The 27,172-nt window shown below is 42.1% G+C and overlaps 1 protein-coding gene across 1 annotated transcript in view; it reads right to left on the minus strand.

Annotated features, from left to right (window-relative positions):
- terb1 (telomere repeat binding bouquet formation protein 1) overlaps positions 1-27,172 on the minus strand; it is a 160,346-nt gene that overhangs the window by 21,788 nt on the left and 111,386 nt on the right. Inside the window, exons 16-18 of the mRNA XM_059651783.1 lie at positions 23,542-23,655; positions 20,329-20,442; positions 13,749-13,847 (exon numbers count right to left, since the gene is read on the minus strand). Coding sequence (XP_059507766.1) covers positions 13,749-13,847; positions 20,329-20,442; positions 23,542-23,655 — 327 coding nt within the window. The remainder of the gene's footprint in view (positions 1-13,748; positions 13,848-20,328; positions 20,443-23,541; positions 23,656-27,172) is intronic.

Below are 27,172 nucleotides of genomic sequence, written 5' to 3' on the forward strand. Positions count from 1 at the left end.
TTTGTTGAGGAAGTTTGTAGATGACACAAAAATTGGTGGAGGCGTAGATAGTGATGAATAGAAAGAAATGAGATAGAAAGGATACTACTGTATATAGATCAGTTGGAAAGTTGAGCAGAGAAATGACAAATGAAGTTTTGGAAGATGACATGCAAGAGGAAAATACACAATTAACAGCACGACCCTCCAGAGCATTGATATTCAGAGGTAACTTGGGGTCCAAGTCCATAGCTCCTTTAAAATGGCAACACAACGTGGATAAGGTGGTAAAGAAGGTAGACTGCATGATAATAAAATGTGAGGCTGGATGAACACAGCAGGCCCAGCAGCATCTCAGGAGCACAAAAGCTGACGTTTCGGGCCTTGACCCTTCATCAGAGCCCTCTCTGATGAAGGGTCTAGGCCTGAAACGTCAGCTTTTGTGCTCCTGAGATGCTGCTGGGCCTGTTGTGTTCATCCAGCCTCACATTTTATTATCTTGGATTCTCCAGTATCTGCAGTTCCCATTATCACAGGTATACTGCATGCTTGCCTTCAGCAGTCGAGGCATTGAGTATAAACATTTTATAAGTCATGTTACAGCTGTATAAAACTTTAGTTTGGCTACATTGAAGGATGTGGAGGTTTTGGAGAAGATACACAAGAGCTTCACCGCAATTTTGCTTGGATTGGAGCTTATTAGCTATAAGGAGAGATTGGACAAACTTGGATCATTTTTGCTATTAGTGGCTGAGGGGCAACCAGATGCAAGTGTATAAAATTATAGATAAATTGGATGTTTGGAGCCTTTTTCCCTGGGTTTAAATGTCAAAAAATGGGGGGGGGGGGGCACAGGTTTAAGCTGAGAGGGAGCAAGTCTAATGAAGATGTGCGAGAAAAATGTTTTACATAGAGGGTGGGAGGTGCCTGGAATGCGTTGCCAGCAGAAGTGTTAGCAATATTTAAGAGGTATTTAGTCAGGTATATGAATAGTCAGCGAATAGAGGAATATAGACCATGTGCAGCAGATGGAATTAGTTTAGAATGGCATTATGGTTGGCACAGACAGAGGTGGGCCCAAGAACCAGATCCTGTGCTACACTGTTCTATAAGCCAATGCTTCAATCAACATCTGCCCAACATGTGGAGTTAGCAGTCATTTCCAAACTAAATTAATTGGCGTGGAAGCTGGGGACTTGCTGAAAAAAAGAGAAAAGGATTTGGGCAAAATGTTGCCTCCTGGGCAAAGTATAACTGCATCCAGCATAAGTGACCATCTTCAGAAGAATGGAAAAAAACAGGATAAAAACAATTGCAGTGGAATTGTGTGCAGTCTGCTTAACTTGCTTGGCAATGTCCTTACTTTGCTGATTTAGAAATAACAGTAACCTATTTAAGTACATGATGCAGACTGACAATGTGTTGAAACAGCGGAATGTTAGAAGAATGGTACAAGAACAAATTAGCTTCACTGTTAACTCACAAGTTAACTAAAAAGTTGAGGCAGATGACTGCTGGATTGTGATGTTTGGGAAAATTAATCTAATGAGCCTTCATCTGTATAATGCCCCTTTGGTCTTCTGACTGAATTTAGGTAAGCATGATGGGGAGATACTGGTGTTGCACTGGGGTGGACAAAGTCAGAAGTCACACGATGCCAGGTTATAGTCCAACAGGTTTACTGGAATCACACAAGCTTCCAGAGTACAGCCCCTTTGTCAGGTGCAGTGACAGACTGGAGCGCACAGACCCAGAGTTTATGGGCAGAGACATCAGAAGATCCCGCAAGGTGGTATGAGTGGGGTGCCTGATGATAAGTCTCTGCAGGTGAGCTACATGGCGAGTCAAGTGTCAACAGCTGTACAGCTGAATGGGATAACCTATAATCTGATTAAGTGAGGCAGGGAGATAATTACAAAAAAATTAAAAATAAGGTGGTGCTGGAGACAAACTAAACCACTGGAATCCCATACTGAATTCAAAACTGTACAAACTAATTAAGATAGAGAGATAATAACAATTTATCAAGGTGAAGCTGTCAAACCAGGACAGTAAGGAAGATTTTATAGATACAGAACAGTATAGTATAGCAATTCAGCATTATTGTGTATCTCATTGTCTGCCTTGGAGGACGCTTACCCGAAGATCGGAAGATGAATATCCTCGTCTGCTGAAGTGTTCCCTGACTGGAAGGGAACATTCCTGTCTGGTGATTGTTGCACAGTGTCCATTGTTGTTGCGACTACATGGTTTTGCCAATATACCATGCCTCAGGTATGCAACGTATGAGATAGACAACTGTGGCCGAGTCACATGAGAATCTGCTGTGTTTGTAGTGGGTGGTGTTCCCACATGTGATGGTAGTATCCATGTTGATGATCTGACATGTCTTGCAGATGTTGCCATGACAGGGTAGTGTAGTGTTGTAGCTGATGTTGTCCTGAAGGCTGGGTAGTTCGCTGCAACCAATGGTCTGTTTAAGGTTTGGCAGTTGTTTGAAGGCAAGGAGTGGAGGTATAGGGAAGATCTTGGCGAGATGCTCATTGGCATCAATGACATTTTGAAGGAAGCAAAGAACATGGCATAGTTTCTCTGTTACAGGTAAGTACTGGACAACACAAAGTGCTCAATCGGTTGTATCCTGTGGCTGTCTTCTGAGGATGTTGTTGTGGTTTCTCACTGTGGCATACTGAAATTGAGCATCATATCCCATTCTTATGAGGGTGCCTTCAAAACCTTCAGCTGTCCGTCACATTACTCCTCATCTAAGCAGTTCCTGTGCATGCATAGGGCTTGTCCATAGGGGATGGCTTCTTTAATATGTTTAGGGTGGAACCTAGAGAAGTGCAGCATTGTGATGTTATCCGTATTTGCAGTACAGTGAGGTTCAGAGGTGTCCATTCTTGATCGAGATGTGTGTATCCAAGAATGAGTCTGATTCTGAAGAGTAGTCCATGGTAAGTATGATGGTGAGATGAAACTTGTTGATATCACTGACTAGTTGATTCAGTGATTCCTTGTTATGAGTCCAAAGGAAGAAAATGTTGACAATGTATCTGGTGTATAGTGCTGGTTGGAGGTATTGTGCAGCAAAGAAGTCTTGCTTGAACTTGTGCATGAAAATGCTGGCATATTGGGGTGCAAATTTAGTTCCCATGGCTGTTCCACATGTCTGGATGAAGAACTGGTTGTCGAAGGTGAAGACGTTGTGCTCAAGGATGAAATGAATGAGTTATAGGATGGCGTGTGGAAATTGGCAGTTGGTATGGAGTCCTGAGGCTGTTGCAGCAATGCCGTCGTTGTGGGGGATGCTGGTGTAGGGTGCTGAAACATCCATTGTGACGGGGAATGTTCCTGGTTCGACTGATCTGTGGGTGCTGAGTTTCTTTAAGAAGTCTGCAATGTCGCAACAGATGCCGGGGGATTGTCTCCAAAACCGCCTTATTTTTAAATTTTTTGTAATCATCTCTCTGCCTCACTGAATTGGATTAAAGGTCATCCCGTTGCTGGTTATTCAGCTGTTGACATGTGACTCACTAGGTAAGTCACGAGCCGAGACTTATCATCTGACACACCAGTTGTATGATCTTTTGACATCTCTGCCCTTGATCTCTCTGCCTATAAACTCTGGGTTGGTGTGCTCTGCTCTGTCACTGCAGCTGACGAAGGGGCTGCACTCTGAAAACTTGATGGATTTCAAATCTGTTGGAATATATCCTGGAGTTGTGTGGCTTCTGAATTTAAGAAGGAGTGGGAAATTGGATCATAGGAGGTCTGAACCAGGGACTTGAAAGAAAAGTCTGAGTTTACTTAAGTGTTTTTGTGCAGGTAGGGAGTTGGGAAGAACAGTCCAGGGAAGGAAGTTGGGAAAACTAAAATTTCCATATTGTGCCAGGAGAAAATAAAACTGACTTATTGGGTCTTTACTGGCGGGAAACCACAACAGTTTCACTACTCAGGCCTTCACTTTAATAGGACAGCCTGGTCATCATGTTATCAGAACACAAGAAAGGTCACTGTGCCTTCTGGCAGGCAGGAACAGCCTGCTTAGAACAGCAACTTGAAGTCACAACATTTGGAAAGACAGTGGTGGTCAGTCTGAATTAAATCACACAGGACATTTTAGTGTTGTTTGTTCATTACTTGTGGGTTAAAATATCCCCCAACAGTTCATTCTTTCTTATGGGAAGCGGTCATTTCTTTGCTAACAACTGCACACTCTCCATCCTTCAGAAATCTAAAATGCAGTCAAGTGGATTCTGTCCCAAAGCCCTGCACAAACTCTTTCCTCACTAGTCCATATTGGATTCAGGTCCCTTGAGCATAAAAACAATCGTTACTTTCAAACCCCTTCAAGCTTTTGTCCTATCTCTGTTTCCTCCTTCATCTTTAATATTGACCATGCCAAACAGCCACTTCATGTTCCTAATCCTCCTAACTTTTTCCATGATCTTCACCTCACCCTAGAATTTCCTCCCCTAGCCTTTTTGATGTTGTACTTCTCTCTTCTTCTTTAAAGCCCTTTTAAAAAATCCATTTTAAAAATCAACTTTTGGAAACCCCCACATCTTCTTCATGTTCTGGCTTTTATTTCCTAGTATAGTTCCATTACTGAAGTCTTGATTTTGAATGTGTTGTAACGTTGCTGGGATTGGACAGTCTGAACTACATGGAGAAGCTGAATAGGCTGGAGCTTTTTTGCCTGGACATCAGAACCTGAGGGGTGACGTTATAGAGGTTTATAAAATCATGAGGAGCATGGATAGGGTGAACAGCAAGGTCATTTTCCCAGGATAGGGGAGTTCAAAACTAGAGGGCGTTGTTCAAGGTGAAGGAGGGAGAGATTTAAAAGGGACCTGAGGGACAACTATTTCAAACAGAGGATGGCAGATGAATGGAGTGAGCTGCCAGAGAGGGTGGTACAACATTTACAAGGCATCTGGATGGACAGATAAATAGGAAGGGTTTAGAGTGATATGGACCAAATCTTGACAAATAGGACAAGATCAGTTTAAGATATCTGGTCTGTGCAGAGGAGTTGGACTGAAGGATCTGTTTATATGTACTGTATAACTCATGATTCTATCATTGCAAGGTCAGAAACCACACAACATCAGTCTGTAATCCAACAGGTTTATTTGAAAAAAAGCTGTCAGAGTTTTACTGCTTCTTCAGGTGTTAGAGAGGTAGTATCAGTCACAGAATTTATATTTAAAAGATCAAAGGGCCACACTACTGATGATCAAACCCAAGATGTTGTTAAATCTTTAATCAGTTAGAAGGTTTTAATTGATTAATATGTAAATCCTCAAATTCCTTTCAAGTCACCGTCCTGTGAGAATTAAAGGTTTTTTCATTGTAAAGAAGAGGTGATGTTTATATCAGAGAATCTCTGTAGTGTGGAAACAGACCCTTTGGCCCAACAAGTTCACACCAATATCAGAATATCCCACCCAGACCCATCCCCCTATAACCCACCTAATCTACACACCCCTGAACACTCTGGGCAATTTAGCATGGCCAGTCCACCTAATCTGCACACCTTTAGACTGTGGGAGGAAAGCAGAACACCCAGAGGAAGCCCACACAGACACTGGGAAAATTTGCAAATTCCACAGACGGCTGCCCGAGAGTGGGAACAAACCCAGGTTCTTGATGCTGTCAGGCAGCAATGCTAACCACTGAGCCACTGTACTGGTCAGACAATGCATCTTAGGTGTGAGGCCTTGTTTAGATCTGTCTGAGTTTTGGTTTGGAGTCAGACTGGTTTTATTTCTAAAGTAGGAATTTATAAAATGCCACATTGACTGACTGTCTATAAGTTATGTGCTTTTTGAACAAAATAGATTGTATCTGCAAATACAAATTTACCCCTTAGATTCACCTGTGTGTTTGTGTGAGAGGGAGAGTTAGTACATGTGTGTGTGGGAGGGAGAGAGAGTGTGTGTGCGCGCGTGTGTGTGCATGTGTGGGGGCGAGAGAGAGTGTGTGTATGCGCGTGTGTGAGAGGAGAGAGAGAGAGACAGTGCATGTGTATGTACAAGGGGAGAGGGTGTCTGCGTGCTTGACAGTGTGTGTATGAGAGAGGATCTGTGTGAGAGTGTGTGTGTGTGTGTATGTACACATGTGTGAGTGTATAGTGTGCTGGAGTCACCTGTAGTGTGACATGAACCCAAAATCACAGTTGAGGCTGTCCTCCTGGGTACAAAATTTATAACAGCGTCTGCTTGGCGACTCCATGTTATTGTGTATCTCAAAGTCCACCTTGGAGGATGTTTACCTGAAGATCCAAGGCCGAATGTCCTTGACCGCTGAAGTGTTCCCCCACTCGGAGGGAATATCTCTGTCTGACGATTATTGCATGGTATCCATTCATGTCTGCATGGTTTTGCCAATATACCATGCCTTAGGGCATCCTTGCCTGCAGCATATGAGATAGACAACATTAACTGAGTCACATGAGTATCTGCCATGCACATGGTGGGTGGTGTTCCCACATGATGGTAGGGTCCATGTCAAAGATCTCTCAGGCCTTGCAGAGGTTGCCATGACAGAGTTGTATAGTGTTGTGGGTCGATGTTTCCTGAAGGTTGCTGGGTGGTTTGCTGTGAACAATGGTCTGTTTAACGTTTGGTGGTCGTTTGAAGGCGAGAAGTGGAGGTATGCATGCGTGCGTGCACACACACGCAAACGCACATGTATGAATCTATGGGGTGAATGTGCATTTGCAGATACATTTTATTTTGTTCAAAAAGCACACAATTTATAGACAGTCAATGTGGCATTCCTATTTCAGAAATAAAACCTGTCTGACTCCAAACCAAAACACAAACAGATTCTATACAAGGCTTCACACCTAACATGCTTTGTCTGACTTAAGATGTTGCCTCTTCTTTACACTGATAAAACCTTTAGTTCTCACAGAACAGTGACTTGAAAGGAATTGGGGATTTACATATTAATCAATTAAAACCTTCTAATTAAAGATTTAACAGGTTTGTTTAGTACATCTTCATCAGTGGTGTGACCTTTTGATCTTTTACTTATAAATTCTGTCTCTGATATTACCTCTCTCACTAACACCTGAAGAAGGAGTAAAGCTCTGAAAGCTTGTGTTTTCAAATAAACCTGTTGGAATCTAACCTGGTGTCGTTCGATTTCTGAACTTGTCCACCCAAGTCTGACAGCGGCACCTCCACATGATGACTTTCAGTGCAAGCAAGTTATTGCAGCACTTAGTTCTTGGTTACAATCTCTGCAAAGAAAGCAAACAGCTAATTATAAACAGCACCAGGCCAAGAACTGCAGCTTTGTAGTACCAACATTGTTAGCTAAAAATGTTAAAAGCTGCTGTAACCCAACAGTGATATTTATAGTCATTTTGCTGGAAGCATTTCCAATGATTTTGTTCAGCCAGCTGAGATTGGATGACCACCTGCTCCCTTGTCATTCCATTGCAATTCTCCAGGGTTACATTTTACCAGACAAGTTGTTCTGCTTGCTAAAATGCCTCGCCCTATAGCATTACAACACAACTATATAGTCTTAGGGTCACACTTTTGCAGATATTTCCTTTGATTCTTACTGGTAAAGGACATTATGATTAGTACATTTAATGCCAAGGTATGTGAGAATTCAAAGGAATTTTTCTCAAGATTCATTTAAAAGATAACTTCATTTTGACAAACTGCCCTGTCAGTTGTTCCTTCCCCTCCCCCAGCGCAATCAATGAAATGTAACACAATACAGGCAAACTGTCTATGAATAAACACAAACAATCAGAATAACACAATAGGTAATCATAGGAGTTAACAGAGTTGCACCTGCTGAGAGTGGATATTAGGAATTCTGAGAGTGGATATTAGGAATTCACGTCATCATCATTAGAGATTTCAGCATTTGATGAGACAATAAACCAAGGCTCTGTCCGCAACTCAGGTGTACATTTTCTGAAGAAAAGTCCAGACCCGAAACATCAGCTTTCCTGCTCCTCTGAAGCTGCTTGGCCTGCTGTGTTCATCCAGCTCTACACCTTGTTATCTCTGCACTTAAAGGATTCTGTGTCACTATCTAAAGAAGAGCAGGGCAGTTCTCCTTGGAATCCTATTCTGTATTTCTCAACCAACAACACTGTAAATATAGCATCTGCTAAATACTTCATTGCTTGTGTTTAGACATGTAAATTGACTGCCATGTTTCCTACATCATGTGTGGATCTTCTGGGCCCAGAGATGAAAATAGATTTTCATTGGGCAAGATGATTTCAGACCAGATTCTGCCCCATGCTCAAACTTCCGACCCATCAATTGAGCTAAGGGCAGGCAAACATATCAGCTCAAGATGGGATAAGAGTAGGCCCACCCAACTGGTGAAGCAGGGAGAGAGGCTGAGTTTGTAGGTGGAAAGCTCCTCAATCTGCACCTGTATCTGATTGAGGCACGATAGATAAGGCAGGAGCTGCTAAAAGCCAACATCCTGTCTTGTTACAGAACCTAGGGCTCCAGTCCCCGGGAGGATCTCCACCCTATGAGATCCTACCATCACACCAAACATCACTTGCCTTTCCCATGGGTGATCCTCTATCCATGGAGTCTGGAACGGAGGATTGAGACTTTGACCCGGCGGCAGGCATATCCTTTGCCATGGTGCTGCGGCCTTCTCAAGTTGCCAGCCACTAACTGGGTGGCACATACAGAACATCACACTGCAGTGGTTCCAGAGGGTAGTTCATCATCAAATACACAAGAGTAACAAGAGGTGGGCAATAGCCCATCCAATGATGCTCACATTCCTTGAGTGAAGCTTGAAAACTGCTGGGCAACTCTGAGTTGAGATGGGAACAACTGCTGCAGATGTGTTCAACTGAGATAGTTTTGCCGCTCATGAACTTACATATTCAAAAGTCCAGACTTCCAATTGCTATATCTTAGTCTTGATGTGGAGGTGCTGGTGTTGGACTGGGGTAGACAAAGTCAGAAGTCTATCTCATACACTGCAGGCAAGGATGCCCAGAGGCATGGTATTTTAGCAAAACTATGCAGATGCTCACACAACGGATGAATGGACACCACGCAATAATCGCCAGACAGGGATGTTCTTACCCAGTCAGGGAAAACTTAGCGGTCAAGGACATTCAGCCTCTGATCATTGGGTAAACATTCTCCAAAATGGACTTTGAGATACACAACAAAGAATCGCTGAGCAGAGGCTGATAGCCAAGTTCAGTACCCATGAAGATAGTTTCAACTGTGATAAGGGAACTGCAGATGCTGGAGAATCCAAGATAATAAAATGTGAGGCTGGATGAACACAGCAGGCCCAGCAGCATCTCAGGAGCACAAAAGCTGACGTTTCGGGCCTAGACCCTTCAACTGTGATCCTGGTTCATGTCGTGCTACAGGTGACCCCACCATACTGTTCTGCATCTGAAAAATCTTCCTCACTGTCCTGGTTTGACAGCATCACCTTGGTAAATTGTTATTATCTCTCTACCTTAATTAGTTTGTATAGTTTTGAATTCGGCATGCAATTCCAGTCATTTAGTTTGTCTCCAGCACCACCTTATTTTTAATTTTTTGTAATTATCTCTCTGCGTCACTTAATCAGATTATAGGTTATCCCATCGCTGGTTATTCAGCTGTTGACACTTGACTCGCCATGTAGGTCACTGTAAAGACTTTTCATCAGGCACTCCATTCACACCAGTTGTAGGATCTTCTGACCTCTCTGCCCATAAACTCTGGGTCTGTGTGCTCTGCTCTCTCACTGCACCTGGCAAAGGGGCTGCACTCCAAAAGCTTGTGTGATTTCACATAAACCTGTTGGAATATAATCTGGTGTTGTGTGACTTTTGACCATATCTTAGTCTAGGTTATTTATGTTATTCTGCATTTTATATTTTAGTTTGTTGCAAGTTTCTTTTCTTTCTCTGCACATTAGGTTACACTAAGCAGGAAAATACTGGAACAATCTTTGAATATCTCTTAGACTACTATCTGAACTTATCAGGAATAAATTTAAGACTTGTACCTGATTCCTAAGGTAAAAACTTTCAGGGATCTTTAGCTTGCTGCCTTCTCTGATTTATATTCTACTTATGTGGCTACGCAGTTCAACATTCTATTGCTTTGTTGATCATTCTTCTTCATTAAGTTTGTGATATGGTTGGCACTGAGTTGAGGACACACAGGTCTCTTTCAACCTATTAGTTACTTCAGCACAGTTCATTGGACTGCTTGATTTTCAAGCCTATGTGCAGAAGCTTATATTCCATGAATTAAAGTTTAACTGTAAATAGTGTTTCCACTTACATATTAGAATAACAAGGACAGTTGAGGACTCTAGTTATAGTTGTGGCTACACTCTTGAAAGTCACCCTAGGCTCAAGTGAGGGTTTTATGCTCAGGATTAAGAGTCAGTGGCAGAACAAATGAATATCTAGTGGTGACAGTGAAACAGCTAAAACTTTAAGTTACAAGAAGTCATTTACTTCAGGAAGAGAATTTATGTTAACTTTAAGCAGACATGGAAAAGGTTATAGGAAAGCATCTCTATATTTCTTTCTCCAAGTCATCCTGCTTGTTGACACTGAAAACATGAGGCTGTTGCAAGGAACTCAAGAAAAAAATGCAGGGTCTCAAGGCATGAGAAATGAGCAGAGATCCTGCCTATGGGCAAGTCAGAACTACATTGTAGTATACTATTCCACTTCCTCTGGCAATTTCTGATCATATTTCCCAACTTCCTTATCTACATATAATACTAACACATGGAAGATTTTCATTTTGATTTTTTAAATTCTTATCCATGGCAAAGAAATAGGTTCAAAAATAGAAATTTCTGGAAAAGCTCAGCAAGTCTGGCGGCATATGTGGAGAGAAACGTGCATATGTGGACGTTTCCGGTCGGGTGACCCTTCCTCAGAATAGTTCTGCGGAAGATCACCCAACCTGAAATGTGAACTCTGATTTCTCTCCACAGATACTGCCAGACTTGCTGAGCTTTTTAGCAATTTCTGTGTTTGTTTCTGATTTACAGCATCTGCCGTTCTTTCAGTTTTTAAAAGGAATAGATACTTGCACTAGTAGAGCTTGCTAACATATTCTGTGCATTTCTCAGCTAAAAGGTATCATGGAAAGAACAGAAAAAAGAAGATAGGATGGAGGGTTTTGTATCAGCAAGTTGAGAGAAATAACTTCAAAAATAGAAAGGGCTAAGGTGAGTAACGGCATCGTTTCAGGTGTAGATCATATTGATGCAAATTTCAAAATCTGAGGTGAACTATAGCTACCTTTGCAACTAGCCTCATTACTTTGAAGTACCAAGGTATTAGTTAATTTGGATTTTAAAAATGTTGCAACCACACCCCACTAAGAATCCAGGACCTTAAGAGAAAATAGAGATTAAAATGGCAAGCGCTGACAGCTAACTGCATTTGCCTGTGGAGCTGTTTGTCCCCTCTACCTCAAGGTCAGGGAAAGTATCTAACAAAACACTCCAATAATATAAATGGAACAGCAGGCCAATAAAACAGCAAATAGATTAATAATAATGCAAAAACATGATTAATCTGAACAAAGCATTGGTTAAGAAAAGCACTGACAAACTGCTGCTCCTTCACTGAAATTTCAGAGGCTCATTACAGTCCACTTCACATCAGGCTAAATAATGCATTACTGTCTGGAGAGCTGTCAATCTGATAAAACAAAGCTTCTCAACTTCGAACGAACAGATTATTAGTGCATAACCAGAGATGAGCAGAAGAATTACAAATGGCACAACATCAGAGGAACATAGCAACAACTCATGCTTACAAATGTGCTTAATGTAAAAAAATGTCCTAAGGCACCTGACAGAAGTGTAACCAGGTGTCTGAAAATTGATGTCAAGAAATGGAAAAAATTTATTAGGAGGGGTGTCTAAAAGCTTGGTCAAAGAGGTTGTTTTCCAGGAGCTTTAGGGATAGAGTTCCAGAGTTTAGGGAATAGACAGTTGAAGGCCAGGTTGCCAATGGGGGATTGAGGGAATGAGTAACGCACCATGGAGGGACTATTAAGAGACTGAACACAAAAATCAATGTGACCTGCAGCATTTGGTGGGACAGGATTGGAATTGGCAGCAAGGCTCTTGCATGAGCCAAAGGCAATGGCTTTAGTATTCTTAATGTTTAAGTGGAGATAATTTTGGTTCATTCAGCTTTGAAAGTCAGTAAAGTAATTTCTAAGCACAGAGGCAGTAGAGGAAACAAGAGGCTGAGCTGGGTGCAAACAGCATTAATATAGATTGATATTGCATTTCTATGGATGATGTTGTGATGGAGCAATATGTAGATAAATATCCTAGGGGAGGTACCTACAGAATTCAAGAATTGTAACAACTGTTATGGATAATGCATCTGCGGCAGATTTACTGGTGAGGATGAGATCAAGTAAATTTTGGTTCCCTCACCACTTGATGCAGAGCCAGTCTAGCAGTTATGTCCTTTAGGACTTAGCAACCTTTTTCAGTAGTGCTACTGTGCCACTGATAGTGATGGACTTTGAAGTCCTCTGACCAGAGATCTAGGCCTTTACCATCCACAGTACTTCTTTCAAGTGGAGTCCAACATGGAAGAATACTGATTGATCATTGGAAGGGTGGGGTATCAGTAGGTGGTAAACTGCAGGATACTTTCTTGTCCATGTTTGACTGGATGCCATGACAACCAGAGTTAATGTTGAGGACTTCCAAAGCCAAATCCCTCCCAACTGTATATCACTGTGCTGCTCCCTCTGGTAGATCTGTCCTTACAGTGGACTGGGTATCCTAGGGACATCAAGGGTATTGCCTGGGACATTGTAATGTAATGAATATGTGAAGTTGTTGCTTGATTAGTCTGTGGGACAACTCTCCACTTTGGGACAAGCTCCCAGATGTTAAGGAAGGAAGACTCTGCAGGGGTGACGGGACTGGTTTTGCTGTTGTAATTTCTGATACCTAGGCCAATACTGGGTTGCCTATCTGGTTTCACTCCTTGTTTTAGATTTTGTAGAATTTTGGTTGCATGCCAGGCCATTGCAGAAGCCAAGTGAGAGTCAAACATATTTCTCTGGGTCAGGAGTCATAAATACCAAGAATGTAGTAAGGCATCAGATTTACTTCCATAAAGGACTTTGGTGATATTAGTGAACCTGATCAGTTTTAATTACAATCGACAATGGCTACATGATTAGATCATCTTTTAATTCCTGATTTTACTAAACTCAAATGGACTTTGAACCCATGTCCCCATAGCAGCCTGGGATCCACTGTACTACTACTCTCCATGGTGGCTCATTAGTGATATTTGCATTACATCTTTTCGGTCCAAACTCTGTAACGTTGGTATCGGCTACTTTGATGGTAACTGTTACTCAACTCTCTAATCTCTATTCTGTTATCAATTACCTATAGTAAGTCACACATTACTTAAAATTCCTATCTTTAATGATCATTAAAATTACAAAACAATTAACAAAATCCAGCAATACAGGAACAATTGTAAACTTTTTATCACATTTGTGCAGTTTTCATCGAGGAACGCATATATCATGAAATCTTGAGAAATGCATATGATTTCTTAACACTCAAACCCGGTGAACAACATTGCACCAAAACTGAGTATTCATGAAGTCATTTAGAATAATGTAATAAAATATAGTTTATCACAATTTGTTTAAGCAAAGTATCATAAACAAACATAGATTTACACATTTGAATCTTTTACTAATTTCTCTCATTGTCTACACAACCTTGTCCCATAGTTGGTTTAAATTGTATTGTATCATCTTTTCGCAGGCGGAAAGCTGCCCCAACGGATGCGGATTTCTTCAGTGGTGTCAAAAGAAATCCTGCAAATAATTTTTAAAATATTAGCAGCATGTTGGATAAGTGCTGCAAAGAGACATCAAGGAAGTGCTCTTCTGACATTTCAGTTTGTTAAAGCCTTTTATGATTGATACTTTTTGTGCAGGGGCTAATTCAGAGCACAGGTCAATCACACCAGGTTAGCACTGGAGTCCACATATAAATTCAGCCCGAGTGAAGATGGTAGATTTCTTTTCCTAAAATCTTTTTTTTGCAACCATCAAAAGGGTTTTTTATTTGCCATTTTTTAAACTGAACTTCAAATACTTAAAATGCTATTGAGGGATTTAAACTCATATCCTCTACACTTTAGTTCAGGCCTGTGGATTACAGCTTCCATAACACAACTATCACCATTCCGCCAAGTGAACTTTTCTGAAAAGAATTAACTTGCAATTACAAACAGCACTTATTGAATTTTCTTGGAAAGTCAATTTTTTTTAATATAATCATACATAAATGGAAATTAAAGTAAGCACCACTGGTGTAATACCACAACTTAGAAAGGCTCATGTTTCAAACTCAGTTCTACTGGATACTTTCTCTGAAAAGGGACAGCATGGTGGTTCTGTGGTTAGCACTGCTGCCTCAGTGCAAGGGACTTGGGTTCAATTCCACCCACAGGTGAGCCTGTGTGGAGTTTGCACATTCTCCCTGTGTCTGTGTGGGTTTCCTCCAGGTGCACCAGTTTCCTCCCACAGTCCAAAGATGTGCAGGTTAGGTGGATGGCCATGCTAAATTGCCCATAGTGTTCAGGGATGTGTGGATTAGGGGGATAGGTCTGAGTGGAATGCTCTTTGTGTCAGTGTGGACTTGGGCCAAAGAGCCTGTTTCCACACTGTAGGGATTCTATGTAAGATCCCTTCCTTGAATGTTCATTCAATTTTCCTTGAATTAACCCAAAAGAATGCTATAGTCCTTCAAAGTTTGCTGTAATTCTCCTGAGTATTCCAATTATTCTATTCCTCGAGGTTCAAATTTCAAGGAGTTTTTTTTGGCTAAACAATCTTCCAATTTTCTTTAAACCCTCATGATTGTATTCCCTTCAGCTTCTTGTCATGGCTTTGGCCATACTAGGGCTGCTTCTCCCAGTCTGCACCCAAGCTCCTGGTACAGCTTTTCTCAAGCTAATTATTCAAGCTGCAACAAGGCAGAAAATCACTGCAGATAACTGTACGGGACAGCAAATTGTACAGCTGCTTTCCCCTCATAAAATCCAATCTGAATTGCCTACTTCTGTCAGCAAACATATGTTGATAAATTAAACAAGAAAACCCTACCAAGGTGCCACCCTGAATCATTGTCTCTCAGTCAAGTCAAAGGTTTTTGAATGGTTCAAACAGAAATACAAACAAATTTGGACAAAATGACAAAACTGGATTAAGAATGTTCAAGAGTTTGAGCTTGGTTTTAGTGAATTTCTCCTGCCTTACCTCTGCATTATGTTGCACCAATAGATATCCTGAATCCAAAAAACCTTGCCTCAGCCTGAGTGAGAAACGCATCATATCTTACAATACCATGCTAATCCATTAGACATCCACAAATTGTTCTGTTGCAGCAGTTTGTTAGCAGAGATTTTGAATTCACAAATATTGAATTTACACAATAAGCAAGAATTTAAAACAAATCAAGATATTAAAGTTGAAGGAGGCTAGGCACCCATCTTTCTCTGCACCTTAGAAAATATCCTGACACTGGAACCCTCCCTCTGCCAGGATAGAAACCTAAAACTGGCATTTGATCATGACTCATCACATGCAGTAGCATAAAAAAGACAAGTTATTAATGAAGGAAGTTTTCACTGTCTGAGAAAAAAGTGAAATATTCTTCCAAGACAAGAAAAATGAAACATGAAATCTCACATATTAATATTTTAATTCATGCACGTCTCTTTCCAACTTCATGCTCACTGAAGAATTGTGTCTATTCCATCACTGCCTATTCTTATGACCTATTTGTGATTGTAAACCAAGCATTGAACCTGAAAACCTCTGAATTATTCACAGTTCCCTGGAGATATTAACATTATTAAATTTTATATTAGTGGCAGTTCAGAAACAATTGATAAGACTAATAATTATAAACACATTATGTATCGACTGAAAGATGAGAATAATCACAGAATGATCAGCAATTCTTTGTGTCTTGTATATATGCAGGTTTGATTATACCTATTTTATCTCTGACTTATCATTCCAAAGATGTGCACCATTACACTAGCTTTCAATTTATCTTTTTCTACTTGTCATAGAACATTACAGCACAGTACAGGCCCTTCGGCCCTCGATGTTGTGCCAACCTGTCATACTGATCTCAAGCCCATCTAACCTACACTATTCCATGTACGTCCATATGCTTATCCAATGACGACTTACATGTACCTAAAGTTGGCGAATCTACTACCGTTGCAGGCAAAGCGTTCCATTCCCTTACTACTCTCTGAGTAAAGAAACTACCTCTGACATCTGTCCTATATCTTTCACCCCTCAATTTAAAGCTATGCCCCCTCGTGCTCGTCGTCACCATCCTAGGAAAAAGGCTCTCCCTGTCCACCCTATCTAACTCTCTGATTATTTTATATGTTTCAATTAAGTCACCTCTCAACCTTCTTCTCTCTAATGAAAACAGCCTCAAGTCCCTCAGCCTTTCCTCGTAAGACCTTCCCTCCATACCAGGCAACATCCTAGTAAATCTCCTCTGCACCCTTTCCAAAGCTTCCACATCCTTCTTATAATGCGGTGACCAGAACTGTACACAATACTCCAAGTGCAGCCGCACCAGAGTTTTGTACAGCTGCAGCATAACCTCTTGGTTCCGGAACTCGATCCCTCTATTAATAAAAGCTAAAACACTGTATGCCTTCTTAACAGCCCTGTCAACCTGGGTGGCAACTTTCAAGGATCTGTGTACATGGACACCGAAATCTCTCTGCTCATCTACACTACTAAGAATCTTACCATTAGCCCTGTACTTTGCCTTCTGGTTACTCCTACCAAAGTGCATCACCTCACACTTGTCTGCATTAAACTCCATTTGCCACCTCTCAGCCAGCTCCGCAGCTTATCTTTGTCTCTCTGCAACCTACAGCATCCTTCGTCACTATTCATCACTACTTTCTCTGTGGGAAATATTAACACATTCCCAAGAATTTACATACCATCTTCTGAAAGGCAAAATAATGTAGTCTTTCTGCAAATTTTTCAAAGGTTTAGTATTCAGCAACAAAATAACGTGGAGATAATAAAACATGTAGAATAACCTGACTAACAGTAAGCTGAACTAGATTTCTGTAATCCTTCCTGAAATTGGGTCGGATTGCAGAGAAAAAAAGGGAAAATTCAGATGGGTGGCCAACTGTCATCTCACTCAGATGAGATTTCCATGCTTCCATTTACAATGACCACTGGTTGTTCATTTCTCATCTGTCACAAAGAAGGATTCTCTTGTTTATTTCAATTGTTCATGGAATGTGAGCATAACTCAAGTGGCTAATTTTCACTCCCTAAATGTCCAAGAAGGTGTTGATGAGTTATCTTCTTGAACCCATGCAGTACTGTAGGTGCACCCACAGTGATCTTAGGGAAAGAGTTCCAGGATTTTGATCCAGCAACAATGAAAGAACAGTAGTATAGTGCTGAGCCAGGAGTATGGGATGTTCATACAGCCTTCTTTTTCTCCCATTTACTCTTCAATGCTCAATGATCATAAACCAGCGACTGTGACAGAACTGCAGAAGTTTGATCCGATTCTTTGTGGAATCACTTAGCTATGTCTGGAGCATGTTGTTTCTATTGTTTAGCTTGTATGCAGTCCTGTGTTGTAGCAATACCAGGTTGGTATCTCATTTTTAGGTATGCCTAGTTTGCCTGGCATTTGTTTTACAGTCCTTGTTGATCCAAGGTTAATTTCCGGCCTTTGTGGCAAGTTACAGGGTGTGATGGATTCAATTCTGTTGCTGCTGGATGCCCAGATTTTAAACTGTTCAATCTGTTCTGACTCTACCTCATCTTAACCACCCCAACCCCCCACTGCCCCAAAGAACTGCGGATGCTATAAATCAGAAACAAAAACAGAAGCTGCTGGAAAAGCTCAGCAGGTCTGGCAGCATCTGTGAAGAAAAAAATCAGAGTTAACGTTTCGGGTCCAGTGACTCTGCCTTAGAACTTAACATTTCAAGAAAAGTGCCCCTTCTAAACCCTCTGTATTTTGATTATCCTAATTAGTTTTACGGTAGCCAAAATCCTGTAATACAATTACCTAGTTTTACATGTGTTAGTGAATTGACTATGTGTCTACTCCTCAAATGTCTGCTGACTGTTTGGAAGCCTATAATACACTCCTAACACTGTGAATGTCCCACTTTCATTCCTAAGTTTTATCACAAAGCCTCATTCGATGATCATTTCAAGATATCATCCATCCTTACTGTTGTGATTTTAACAAGATCAGCTAGGTAGACCTCATGGAATATGAGTTCCTTGACTGGGGCTGTTAATCTGGTCTAATCGGGGAGCCCTGGCTGATAGATAAAAACAGGGGTGTCAGACATTCTGGCACTCTGACAGCTGGCTCCGAGGGATCTTATGGGCAAAAATAGAGGCAGAAATTAGAAGGCTGGAAAGTGGAGGAATCATCAAACGAGTCCAGTTTGTGGGATGGGCAGTGTTGGTCATACTGATTGGGATGCCTGACTGGTTGGTTCGCCTTTATGGGGATTTTAAGCAAATGGTAAATCACTTTTCGCACCTGAATATATACCAACCCATCGCATAGAGATAATGGGAACTGCAGATGCGGGAGAATCCAAGAAAACAAAGTGTGAAGCTGGATGATCACAGCAGGCCAAGCAGCATCTCAGGAGTACAAAAGCTGACGTTTCGGGCCTAGACGCTTCACATACAGCATTTATTTGCAAAGCTGTCAGAGGTGCTGTCCTTCACAAAGCCGGACATGAGCCATGAGTACCTGCAATTGTGGTTAGATGAGGATTCCCAGAAGTATGCTACAATAAAACCCATAAGAGTTTGTATCAATATACGAGACTGCCATTTGGGGTACTGTCAGCCTGTACAATTTTTCAATTGATGAGGGAGAACATTTTACAAAGTCTATTCCAGGTTGCCATTTATCTAGATGACATGCTAATAACGGGGAAGACCAATAAGGAGCACTTAGAGAACTTGGACATAGTCCTTAGATGTATCTCCCAGGCAGGCATACACCTTAGAAGGGAAAAATGTGTTTTCCAGGCATTCCAAGAGACCTACTTAGGCTACAGAGTTGACAAGATTGGGTTACGTCTATTGGAAGATAAAGCAAGGGCAATCAAAGGTGCCCCAGCTCCCACATCTGTGTCGGAACCTTGGTCTTTCTTTAGGCTGGTGAATTAATAAGGAAAGTTCATACATAAGCTGGCCTCCATCCTGGCACCTTTGCATCAACTTTTAAAAGAGATTTATTTAAAATCACAAGCTTTTGGGGCGCTGCTCTTTCATCAGGTGAAATGTGATTCAGGGACAGTTTTTCAATGTAGTTCTCTGTGCACTTCCACCATAAACTCTGACTCCAAGTGGGCATCTGCAATGAGTATTCTGCTGGAGTTGAGGTCAAGTAGGTTTTCTCTCTTGATGGTACTATAATAACCTGCTGCAGGCCCTTCTGGCAGCTATGTCTTTTAGGACTTGCTTGGTCAGTCAGTGGTGGTGCTACTGAGCACTACTGAAGTCCACTGACTACTGTACATTCAGTGCCCTTGCAACTGTCAATGTGACCGCAGTCACTGGAAGGCAGGTTGAAGATTTGCTCCCCAGTGGCAGGAAAGAACGTTCCCACCAGTCTAGGAGAAATAGTTGCTGAGAGATCTAGTTTCAGACAAGGCCACTGGTAGGACAACAGATCTGACCTTACAAAAATTTTATTGTTATAAGGTCACTTATGTTTTTATTTCTGAATTCAATGGGATTCGCAAAGATTCTGCTCCATAGAAACATACTCCAAAGATAAGATATTCTGGTCTTCTGATCATCTGTACCCCAATAAAATCTAACAAAACACCTCATGTCCCTTTATGTAAATGTTTGTTCTAACTTTCCTTCTGAGGATATCAATGTCCATGCAGATTATTTCTGTCTGACATGAGAGCACCTGGTGCAATGACTGAGGCCTACTAAGTATTCTTAACTCATATGAACTTATTTTGAATGCCATGCCAGGTATAAGCAGGAGCACACAGCTTGCTGTTGGGAAAACTGAAATCTGAGATCATGCTACAAAGGCAAAAATCCATTGTAAATGTTTCCATGTGGAACAATCTGTATTTTCCAGGGGACTTTTCTTTCATTATTAGTCATATTTAGATCATGATTTGCTGAACAATCATCATGTTCACAACACAACTGAGCTGAATTTGAACCTAGGACTCAAAGATATAACTTTATATCCAGCAGGAAAAACCATACTTACGTTTTACATGAATATCTTTTGTAGATGATTTAGGCCAAGTTATAAAATCTGTTTGTTGTCTGCGGTAATTCATCATCTGAGATGCCGTTTTTTGGATTGGAGTCAAAAGAATCTCTGCGATATTAAACAAATAAACTTTATAATATCACAATATACTTAAAAGTCACATATAAGATTAATCACAATCATGAGATATGGAACTGCTAGAATGGTAAGCATTCATTGTTCATTCCTGGACGAGAAGATGTTATTGAACTACCTTCTTGCGTTCAGAGATAGTAGTCCGCCCACCGCCTATTCCGGTCTGCCCACTGCTGATGTCGCTCCGCCCATCAGCGATGCCGACACTGCTCCGCCTACTGCTGGCACTGATGCCGCACTACCCACTGCCGACATCACTCCACCCACCCCCGACAACGATGCTGCACTGCCCACCTCCGACATTGATCCACCCACCATCTCCACAGCCAGCAGCTCCAGAGGAGACAGTAACACTCAGCCCTGCTGGGTCTTCACCATCCCCCCAGACCTCCCCCTTACTGAGGACGAATGGTCAGTCCTCAGTGGCAGGCACACTTTTATCTCCCCCCAGCCTAACATCAGTGGATACTGCTCACGCTTGCATGTTGAACAGTTTTTCTGCCGCCTCTGCACTTACTTCTTTAATCATGAGCCTAACCTTCCCTCTACTGACTCCTTCTCCCGCCTCCAACACACCCCCTCCTCCTGGACACCACCCCAAGGGCTCCTACCCTCCCTCGGCCTCTTCATCTCCAAAATGCCATCGTGACATCAATTGCTTCAACCTCTCCACCCCTCTCACCCACTCCAACCTCTCCCCTGCAGAACGTGCAGCCCTCTGCTCCAATGTCAACCTCATCATAAAACCCGCGGACAAGGGAGGGGCAGTTGTAGTATGGTGCACTGACCTCTATATCGCCAAGGCCAGACACGAGCTCTCTGACACCTCCTCCAACCACCCTCTTGATCATGACCCTACCCCCGACCACCAAAATATCATCTCCCAAATCATCCACAACCTCATCAGTGCAGATGGCCTTCACCCACAGCCTCCAACCTCTTCGTTTCGCAACCCCACACCACCCGCTTCTATCTCCTTCCCAAAATCCACAAACCTGACAGCTCTGGTCGACCCATTGTCTCTGCCTGCTCCTGCCCCACCAAACGTATCTCTACCTATCTAGACTCCATTTTCTCCACCTTGTCCCAGGAACTCCCCACCTAAGTCCGTAACACCACCCAAGCCCTCCACCTCCTCCAAAACCTCCGATTCCCTGGTCCCCAACACCTCATTTTTACCATGGACTTCCATCCCCTCCATGGAACTCCATGCCATCCCCTATTCCCAATTCCTTTGCTTCTGCCGCATCTGCTCCTGGGATGAGGCATTCTATTCCTGGACATCCCAGATGTCCTCGTTTTTCAAGGACCGCGACATCCCCCCCACAGCAGTTGAAAATGGCCTTGACCATGTCCCCTGCATTTCCCACAACTCATCCCTCACACCCCATCCCCGCAATAACAACCATAACAGGATCCCCTTGTCCTCACGTACCACCCCACCAACCTCCGAATCCAATGCATCATCCACCGACACTTCCACCATCTGCAATCTGACCCCACTACCAAAGACAATTTTCCCTCCCCACCCTTATCTGCTTTCCGGAGGGACCACTCTGTCAATGACTCCCTCGTCCACTCCACACTCCCCACCAGTCCCACCATCCCCGGCACTTTCCCCTGCAACCGCAGGAAGTGCTACACCTGCCCCTACACCTCCGACCTCACCTCATCCCAGGCTCTAAGATGACCTTCTGTGTCAAACTGATGTTCATCTGCGCATCTACTAATGTAGTATTAATTATCGGTTGTAGCCTCCTCTACATTGGGGAAAACAAGCGGAGGCTTGGGGACTGCTCTGTGGAACACCTATGCTTTGTTCACAACAAACAACTGCACCTCCCAGTCGCGAACCATTTCAACTCCCTCTCCCACTCCTCAAACGACATGTCCATCCTGGGCCTTATGCAGCACCAAAACGATGCCATCCGAAGGTTGCCTGATTCAGCACCTCATATTTCACTTGGGAACCCTGCAGCTCAATGTTATCAATGTAGACTTCACAAGCTTCAAAATCTCACCTCCCCCGACCACATCGCAAAACCAGTCTAGATGGCTCTGCCTCCCTAACCTGTGCTTCCTCCCACCTAAAGCCCCACCCCCATCTCCTACCTACCAGCCTCAAACCGACCCCTTGACCTGTCCATCCTCCCTGGACTGACCTCTCCTCCCCTAAGTCCCAACCTCCACTCACCTTTACAGGCTCGATGCCTGCCTCTTTGAACTGTCTGTCTCCTCTCCACCTATCTTCCCCTTTATCCACCTTCTATCCACTTCCCCCTCTCTCCCTATTTATTTCAGAAACCCCCTTCTCTCCCCCATTTCTGAAGAAGGGTCTAGATCCGAAACGTCAGCTTTCCGGCTCTTCTGATGCTGCTTGGCCTGCTGTGTTCATCCAGCTCTACACCTTGTTATCTCTAACTTCTTGTGTTGTTGTAGTCCATGTGGTGCCGATAATCCGACAGAGCTGTTCGGCAGTGAATTCCTGGATTTTGATCCAGGTTATGCTCTTTCATTACAGATGGCCATCATGTGATACTTGTGTGAAATGTGACTTGCCTGAGTCCAATCCTGAATGTTGTTTAGGTCAAACCATACATGGGCACAGACTATTTGATTGTTTGCAAAATTGTCGTGTATCAATTCTAAGCAATGTTTCCCCTAACTTTTGTTTACTGTGTAGAATTGGCTTATTGCAATGTGTGGTCTCTTTAAGATGGTTGTACATTTAAGCTTCTATGCATCTTAAAGGAAACAGTACTTCTAATGTATTGAATCACAGAATTCCCGACATCAGAAAGAGGGCAGTCAGCCAATTAAATTTGCACTGACCCTCCGGACAGCAGCCCATCCAGACGCATCACTTCACGTTCTCTCCGTAACTCCGTACATTACTTTTTACCATGGCTAATCCACCTAACCCACACATCCCTGGATACTATGGGGCAATATAGCATGGTTAATCCACCTAACTAGCACATGTATCGATTTTTTCCAAAGTGTGTTGCTGAACTGAATTTGAGCCCAGGACCCAAAGATGCAATCCAGTACCCAATGGCAAAATTTACTTACTTTTTGTGTGAAAATCTTTCGTGGACGGTTTAGGTATGATTAGAAAATCTGTGCGCTGTGTGTGGAAATTTGTCATGTAAGACGTAGCTTTCTTGATTGGAGTCAGAAGATTCTCTACAGAATAACGCATGGTTAGAAATCTTGCAATGTTGTAAAGCATTTGCAATTCATAAGTAAAACTTATCATAATCAAGATTTCCCAATCAAGATTATCATACCCACAATAATTGTCATAAAAAGTTAATGCATAACCGTATTAAAAGAACTTCACAAAGTTCTACACTGAAAGACAACAAATTAAACTAGAACTTAAGAATGACATGGTCACTGACAGATGGATTAAAAGATTGTCAAAGTGGGAGAAGAAACACACTTTAAGATCTTGGCCTCACAATGTCCCAAAGTATATTTTTGAACCAGACATTGTTCTTGCGCAGGCAGGGAAGACTTGTACAAAGGACTGTTGCATAAGCAGCAAATGGCTAAACTAATCTGCTCTTTTCATTCTAGTGGAGGGATTGTTGGGTAGTCCATCAGAAGAGCTGCCACTCTTCATGAGAAAGTGTCAGAGCATATTTTACACCTGCATTCACACGCAGACTTGGTTCTAGCATCTTATCCAAAAGATTGCGCCTTGCAAAATGTAGAATCTCCTTTCCACTGCAATGCAAATTCAGCCATGATCACATACTTAAGCCTGACATTTCACTGAAGTTGTATTACAATCTACTGGTAAAAGTGATTTTTATAAAGTAATTGACCTCTATTTACCTTCCTGAAACTGGTATCTCAAAACACTGTATCTCATAAATGTCTGAAATTTTCAAAACCTCCCTGACACCCAGATTTCATAAACTAAACAATAACATTTTATGTACACTGGGTCTAAAATGACTCATCTGGAATATCCCTTTGCTGAGATCACTTGGTTTTGAGGTACAAAACGAAGAACAGGGCTGACTTCTAAAAAGTTTATATCACCACAAATTTGAGCTATCGCATTGCTTTCAAAAATACTACAAAAAATTAAGTCCGGTAAAGGAAACGTGTAACACTCTTGGTGAAACCACCAAGCAATGAGCTAAAAGCTGATTATTTCTTTATCTTGGAAATAGAATCAAATTTAGGATTAGCTAAGCCCAGTTGCTGTTGAGGCAGGCAGCACACTAGCTTTGATTGCAGTGTTTAGCCAAGCACAATGACTGCTACAGGCTGAATGCTCAACAAGGTGTTATGGATGCAGGGCTTTGAACATGGTTATGTTTTAAAATGCCTGTTAAAACTCTGCCAGAAAACAGGCCTACGTGATCTCAAACTGAAACCGATTGAAAATCAGGTGATGGTTTTTCCAACTGGTACAGTAAGAATGTGAAACAGAAATAAAGGAATTAAGACAGTGTGGCAAAGTAATAGTTGCTTCTGTGAGGAGCAGGATTAACTATTTTGGTGTTAGCAGTTAAGTGGAATGCTTGGAATAGTTGGCTTGCATTTTGAAACGAAAGGAACAGATTCAACAGACATTCTGACATTTCAGGAACCGTGGGTGCGTCCTACAGGTGGAAGCAAGAGCTGGAGTGATTCTGATGAAGGGTCTAGGCCTGAAACGTCAGCTTTCCTGCTCCCAAAGATGCTGCTTGGCCTGCTGTGTTCATCCAGCTCCACGTCTTGTTATCTCGGATTCTCCAGCATCTGCAGTTCCTATTATCTCTGGAGTGATCGAGATGGGTGGAACAATTTTCAAAGGCCACTGCAAGGTTGGACAGGGTACGGCAGCAAGAAATGAGCCTGCTAAAATCCTGAGTACTCTGAGACTAAAGAATCTGCCAGAAGGTCTAGGAGGCCTGAGTTGTAGGGAGAGGTTGGCCAGGATAGGACTTCATTCCTTGGAACATAGGAAAATGAGGTGTATTGAGAAGCATAAAATCATGAGGGGCATATATAGGATGAATGCATATAATTATTTTACTCAGGGATGGGTATTGAAAACTAGAGGGATAGGTTTAAGGTGAGAGGGGAAAGATTTAAGAAGGACCTGAGGGGCAACTTCTTCATGTAGACAGTGGTGCATATACAGAAGGGGCTGCCAGAGAAAGTGGTTGAGGGTGGTACAATAGCAACATTTAAAAATCAGCATTTGGATAGGTACATGGATGGGAAGGGTTTAGAGGGATATGGACCAAATGTGGGCAATTGGAACTAGCTGAGTGGGCACCATGGTCAGCATGGACCAGTTTGGGCTAAAGGAAATGTTTCCATGCTATTTACTCTATGACCCTAAGAATGGGGAAATGTAAAAACACACTGTACCACACATTTGACTGTATTAGATTAATGTACCTATTCTTTAACAAAAACAGAAATTGCTAGAAAAATTCAGCAGATCCGGCAGCATCTGTGCAGAGAAATCAGCGTCAACGTTTTGGGTCCAGTGAGCCTTCTTTAGACACATTCTGCCAGATCTGCTGAGATTTTGCAGCAATTTCTGTTTTGTTTAAAGAATAGATTTAAAAAATCAAATGAACTGTGGATGCTGAAAATTAGAAACAACACAGAAATTGCTGGAAAAACTCAGCAGATCTGGCAGCGCCTGTGCAGAGAAATCAGAGCTAATGTTTTGGGTCCAGTGACCCTTCTTCAGATACGTTCTGCCAGACCTGAGTTTTTCCAGCAAATTCTGTTTTATTTCTCGTTTTCAACATGCGCAGTTCTTTCAGTTTTAATCTATTCTTTAAACTTATGCATTAATTACCTATTAAGTAGTATTTGAAGTGTGCTGATTTTAGTTGGTTTCAATAAAAGCCTTATAATGTGAAATATTGTCTTTTGGTTTTTTTCATCTGTTTCAGGGAAATTCATCTCTTTTTAGAAAGCTAATAGTCTCTACAGGGTTGAAACAAAGAACAGACATGTGGGCATCTACTTCAGCTGACTGGTCCCTTTTAAAGGGGAGGTGCACTCATCATACAGAAGCATCCATTCTACCAGATGGGAAGATTTCTAATTAAAGGGATCTCGGCATGTCTCAGATAAGTTCAGTAGCACTTAAACTTTTCAGGCTGAAGCTACCTCACAGGTGGATGGGAAACCTGGGTAGGCCATCCCCAGGTCTTTTACATCTTTCTGGAGATCCAGCTGAGGGAAATTCAGAATTGCAATGTTGATGACTCTCAAAAAAATACCCAAGGACAACTTCTGCACCAAATGATTGTGGCCATGAAAGTACCAGTAGAATTGTGACCCTGACCTCCATCCAGGAAACTATACTAAATAGATTCATGATCTCAGGACAAAATGAAAAACAAATGGTATAACACACTCAGATGCCAAGCATTAAACAGAATCAAATTATTGTAGATGTTTGACATTTTAACTAAGTGCAAAAAGTGCTGGAGAAACTGGGGTAGTCAGGGAGCATTTTCTGAAGAAGGGTCTAGACCCAAAACGTCATCCTAGATAATAAAATGTGAGGCTGGATGAACACAGCAGGCCAAGCAGCATCTCAGGAGCACAAAAGCTGACGTTTCGGGCCTAGACCCTTCATCAGAGAGGGGGATGGGGAGAGGGAACTGGAATAAATAGGGAGAGAGGGGGAGGCGGACCGAAGATGGAGAGTAAAGAAGATAGGTGGAGA

The sequence above is a fragment of the Stegostoma tigrinum genome, chromosome 16 (genome assembly GCF_030684315.1).
Source record: "Stegostoma tigrinum isolate sSteTig4 chromosome 16, sSteTig4.hap1, whole genome shotgun sequence".
NCBI lineage: Eukaryota > Metazoa > Chordata > Chondrichthyes > Orectolobiformes > Stegostomatidae > Stegostoma > Stegostoma tigrinum.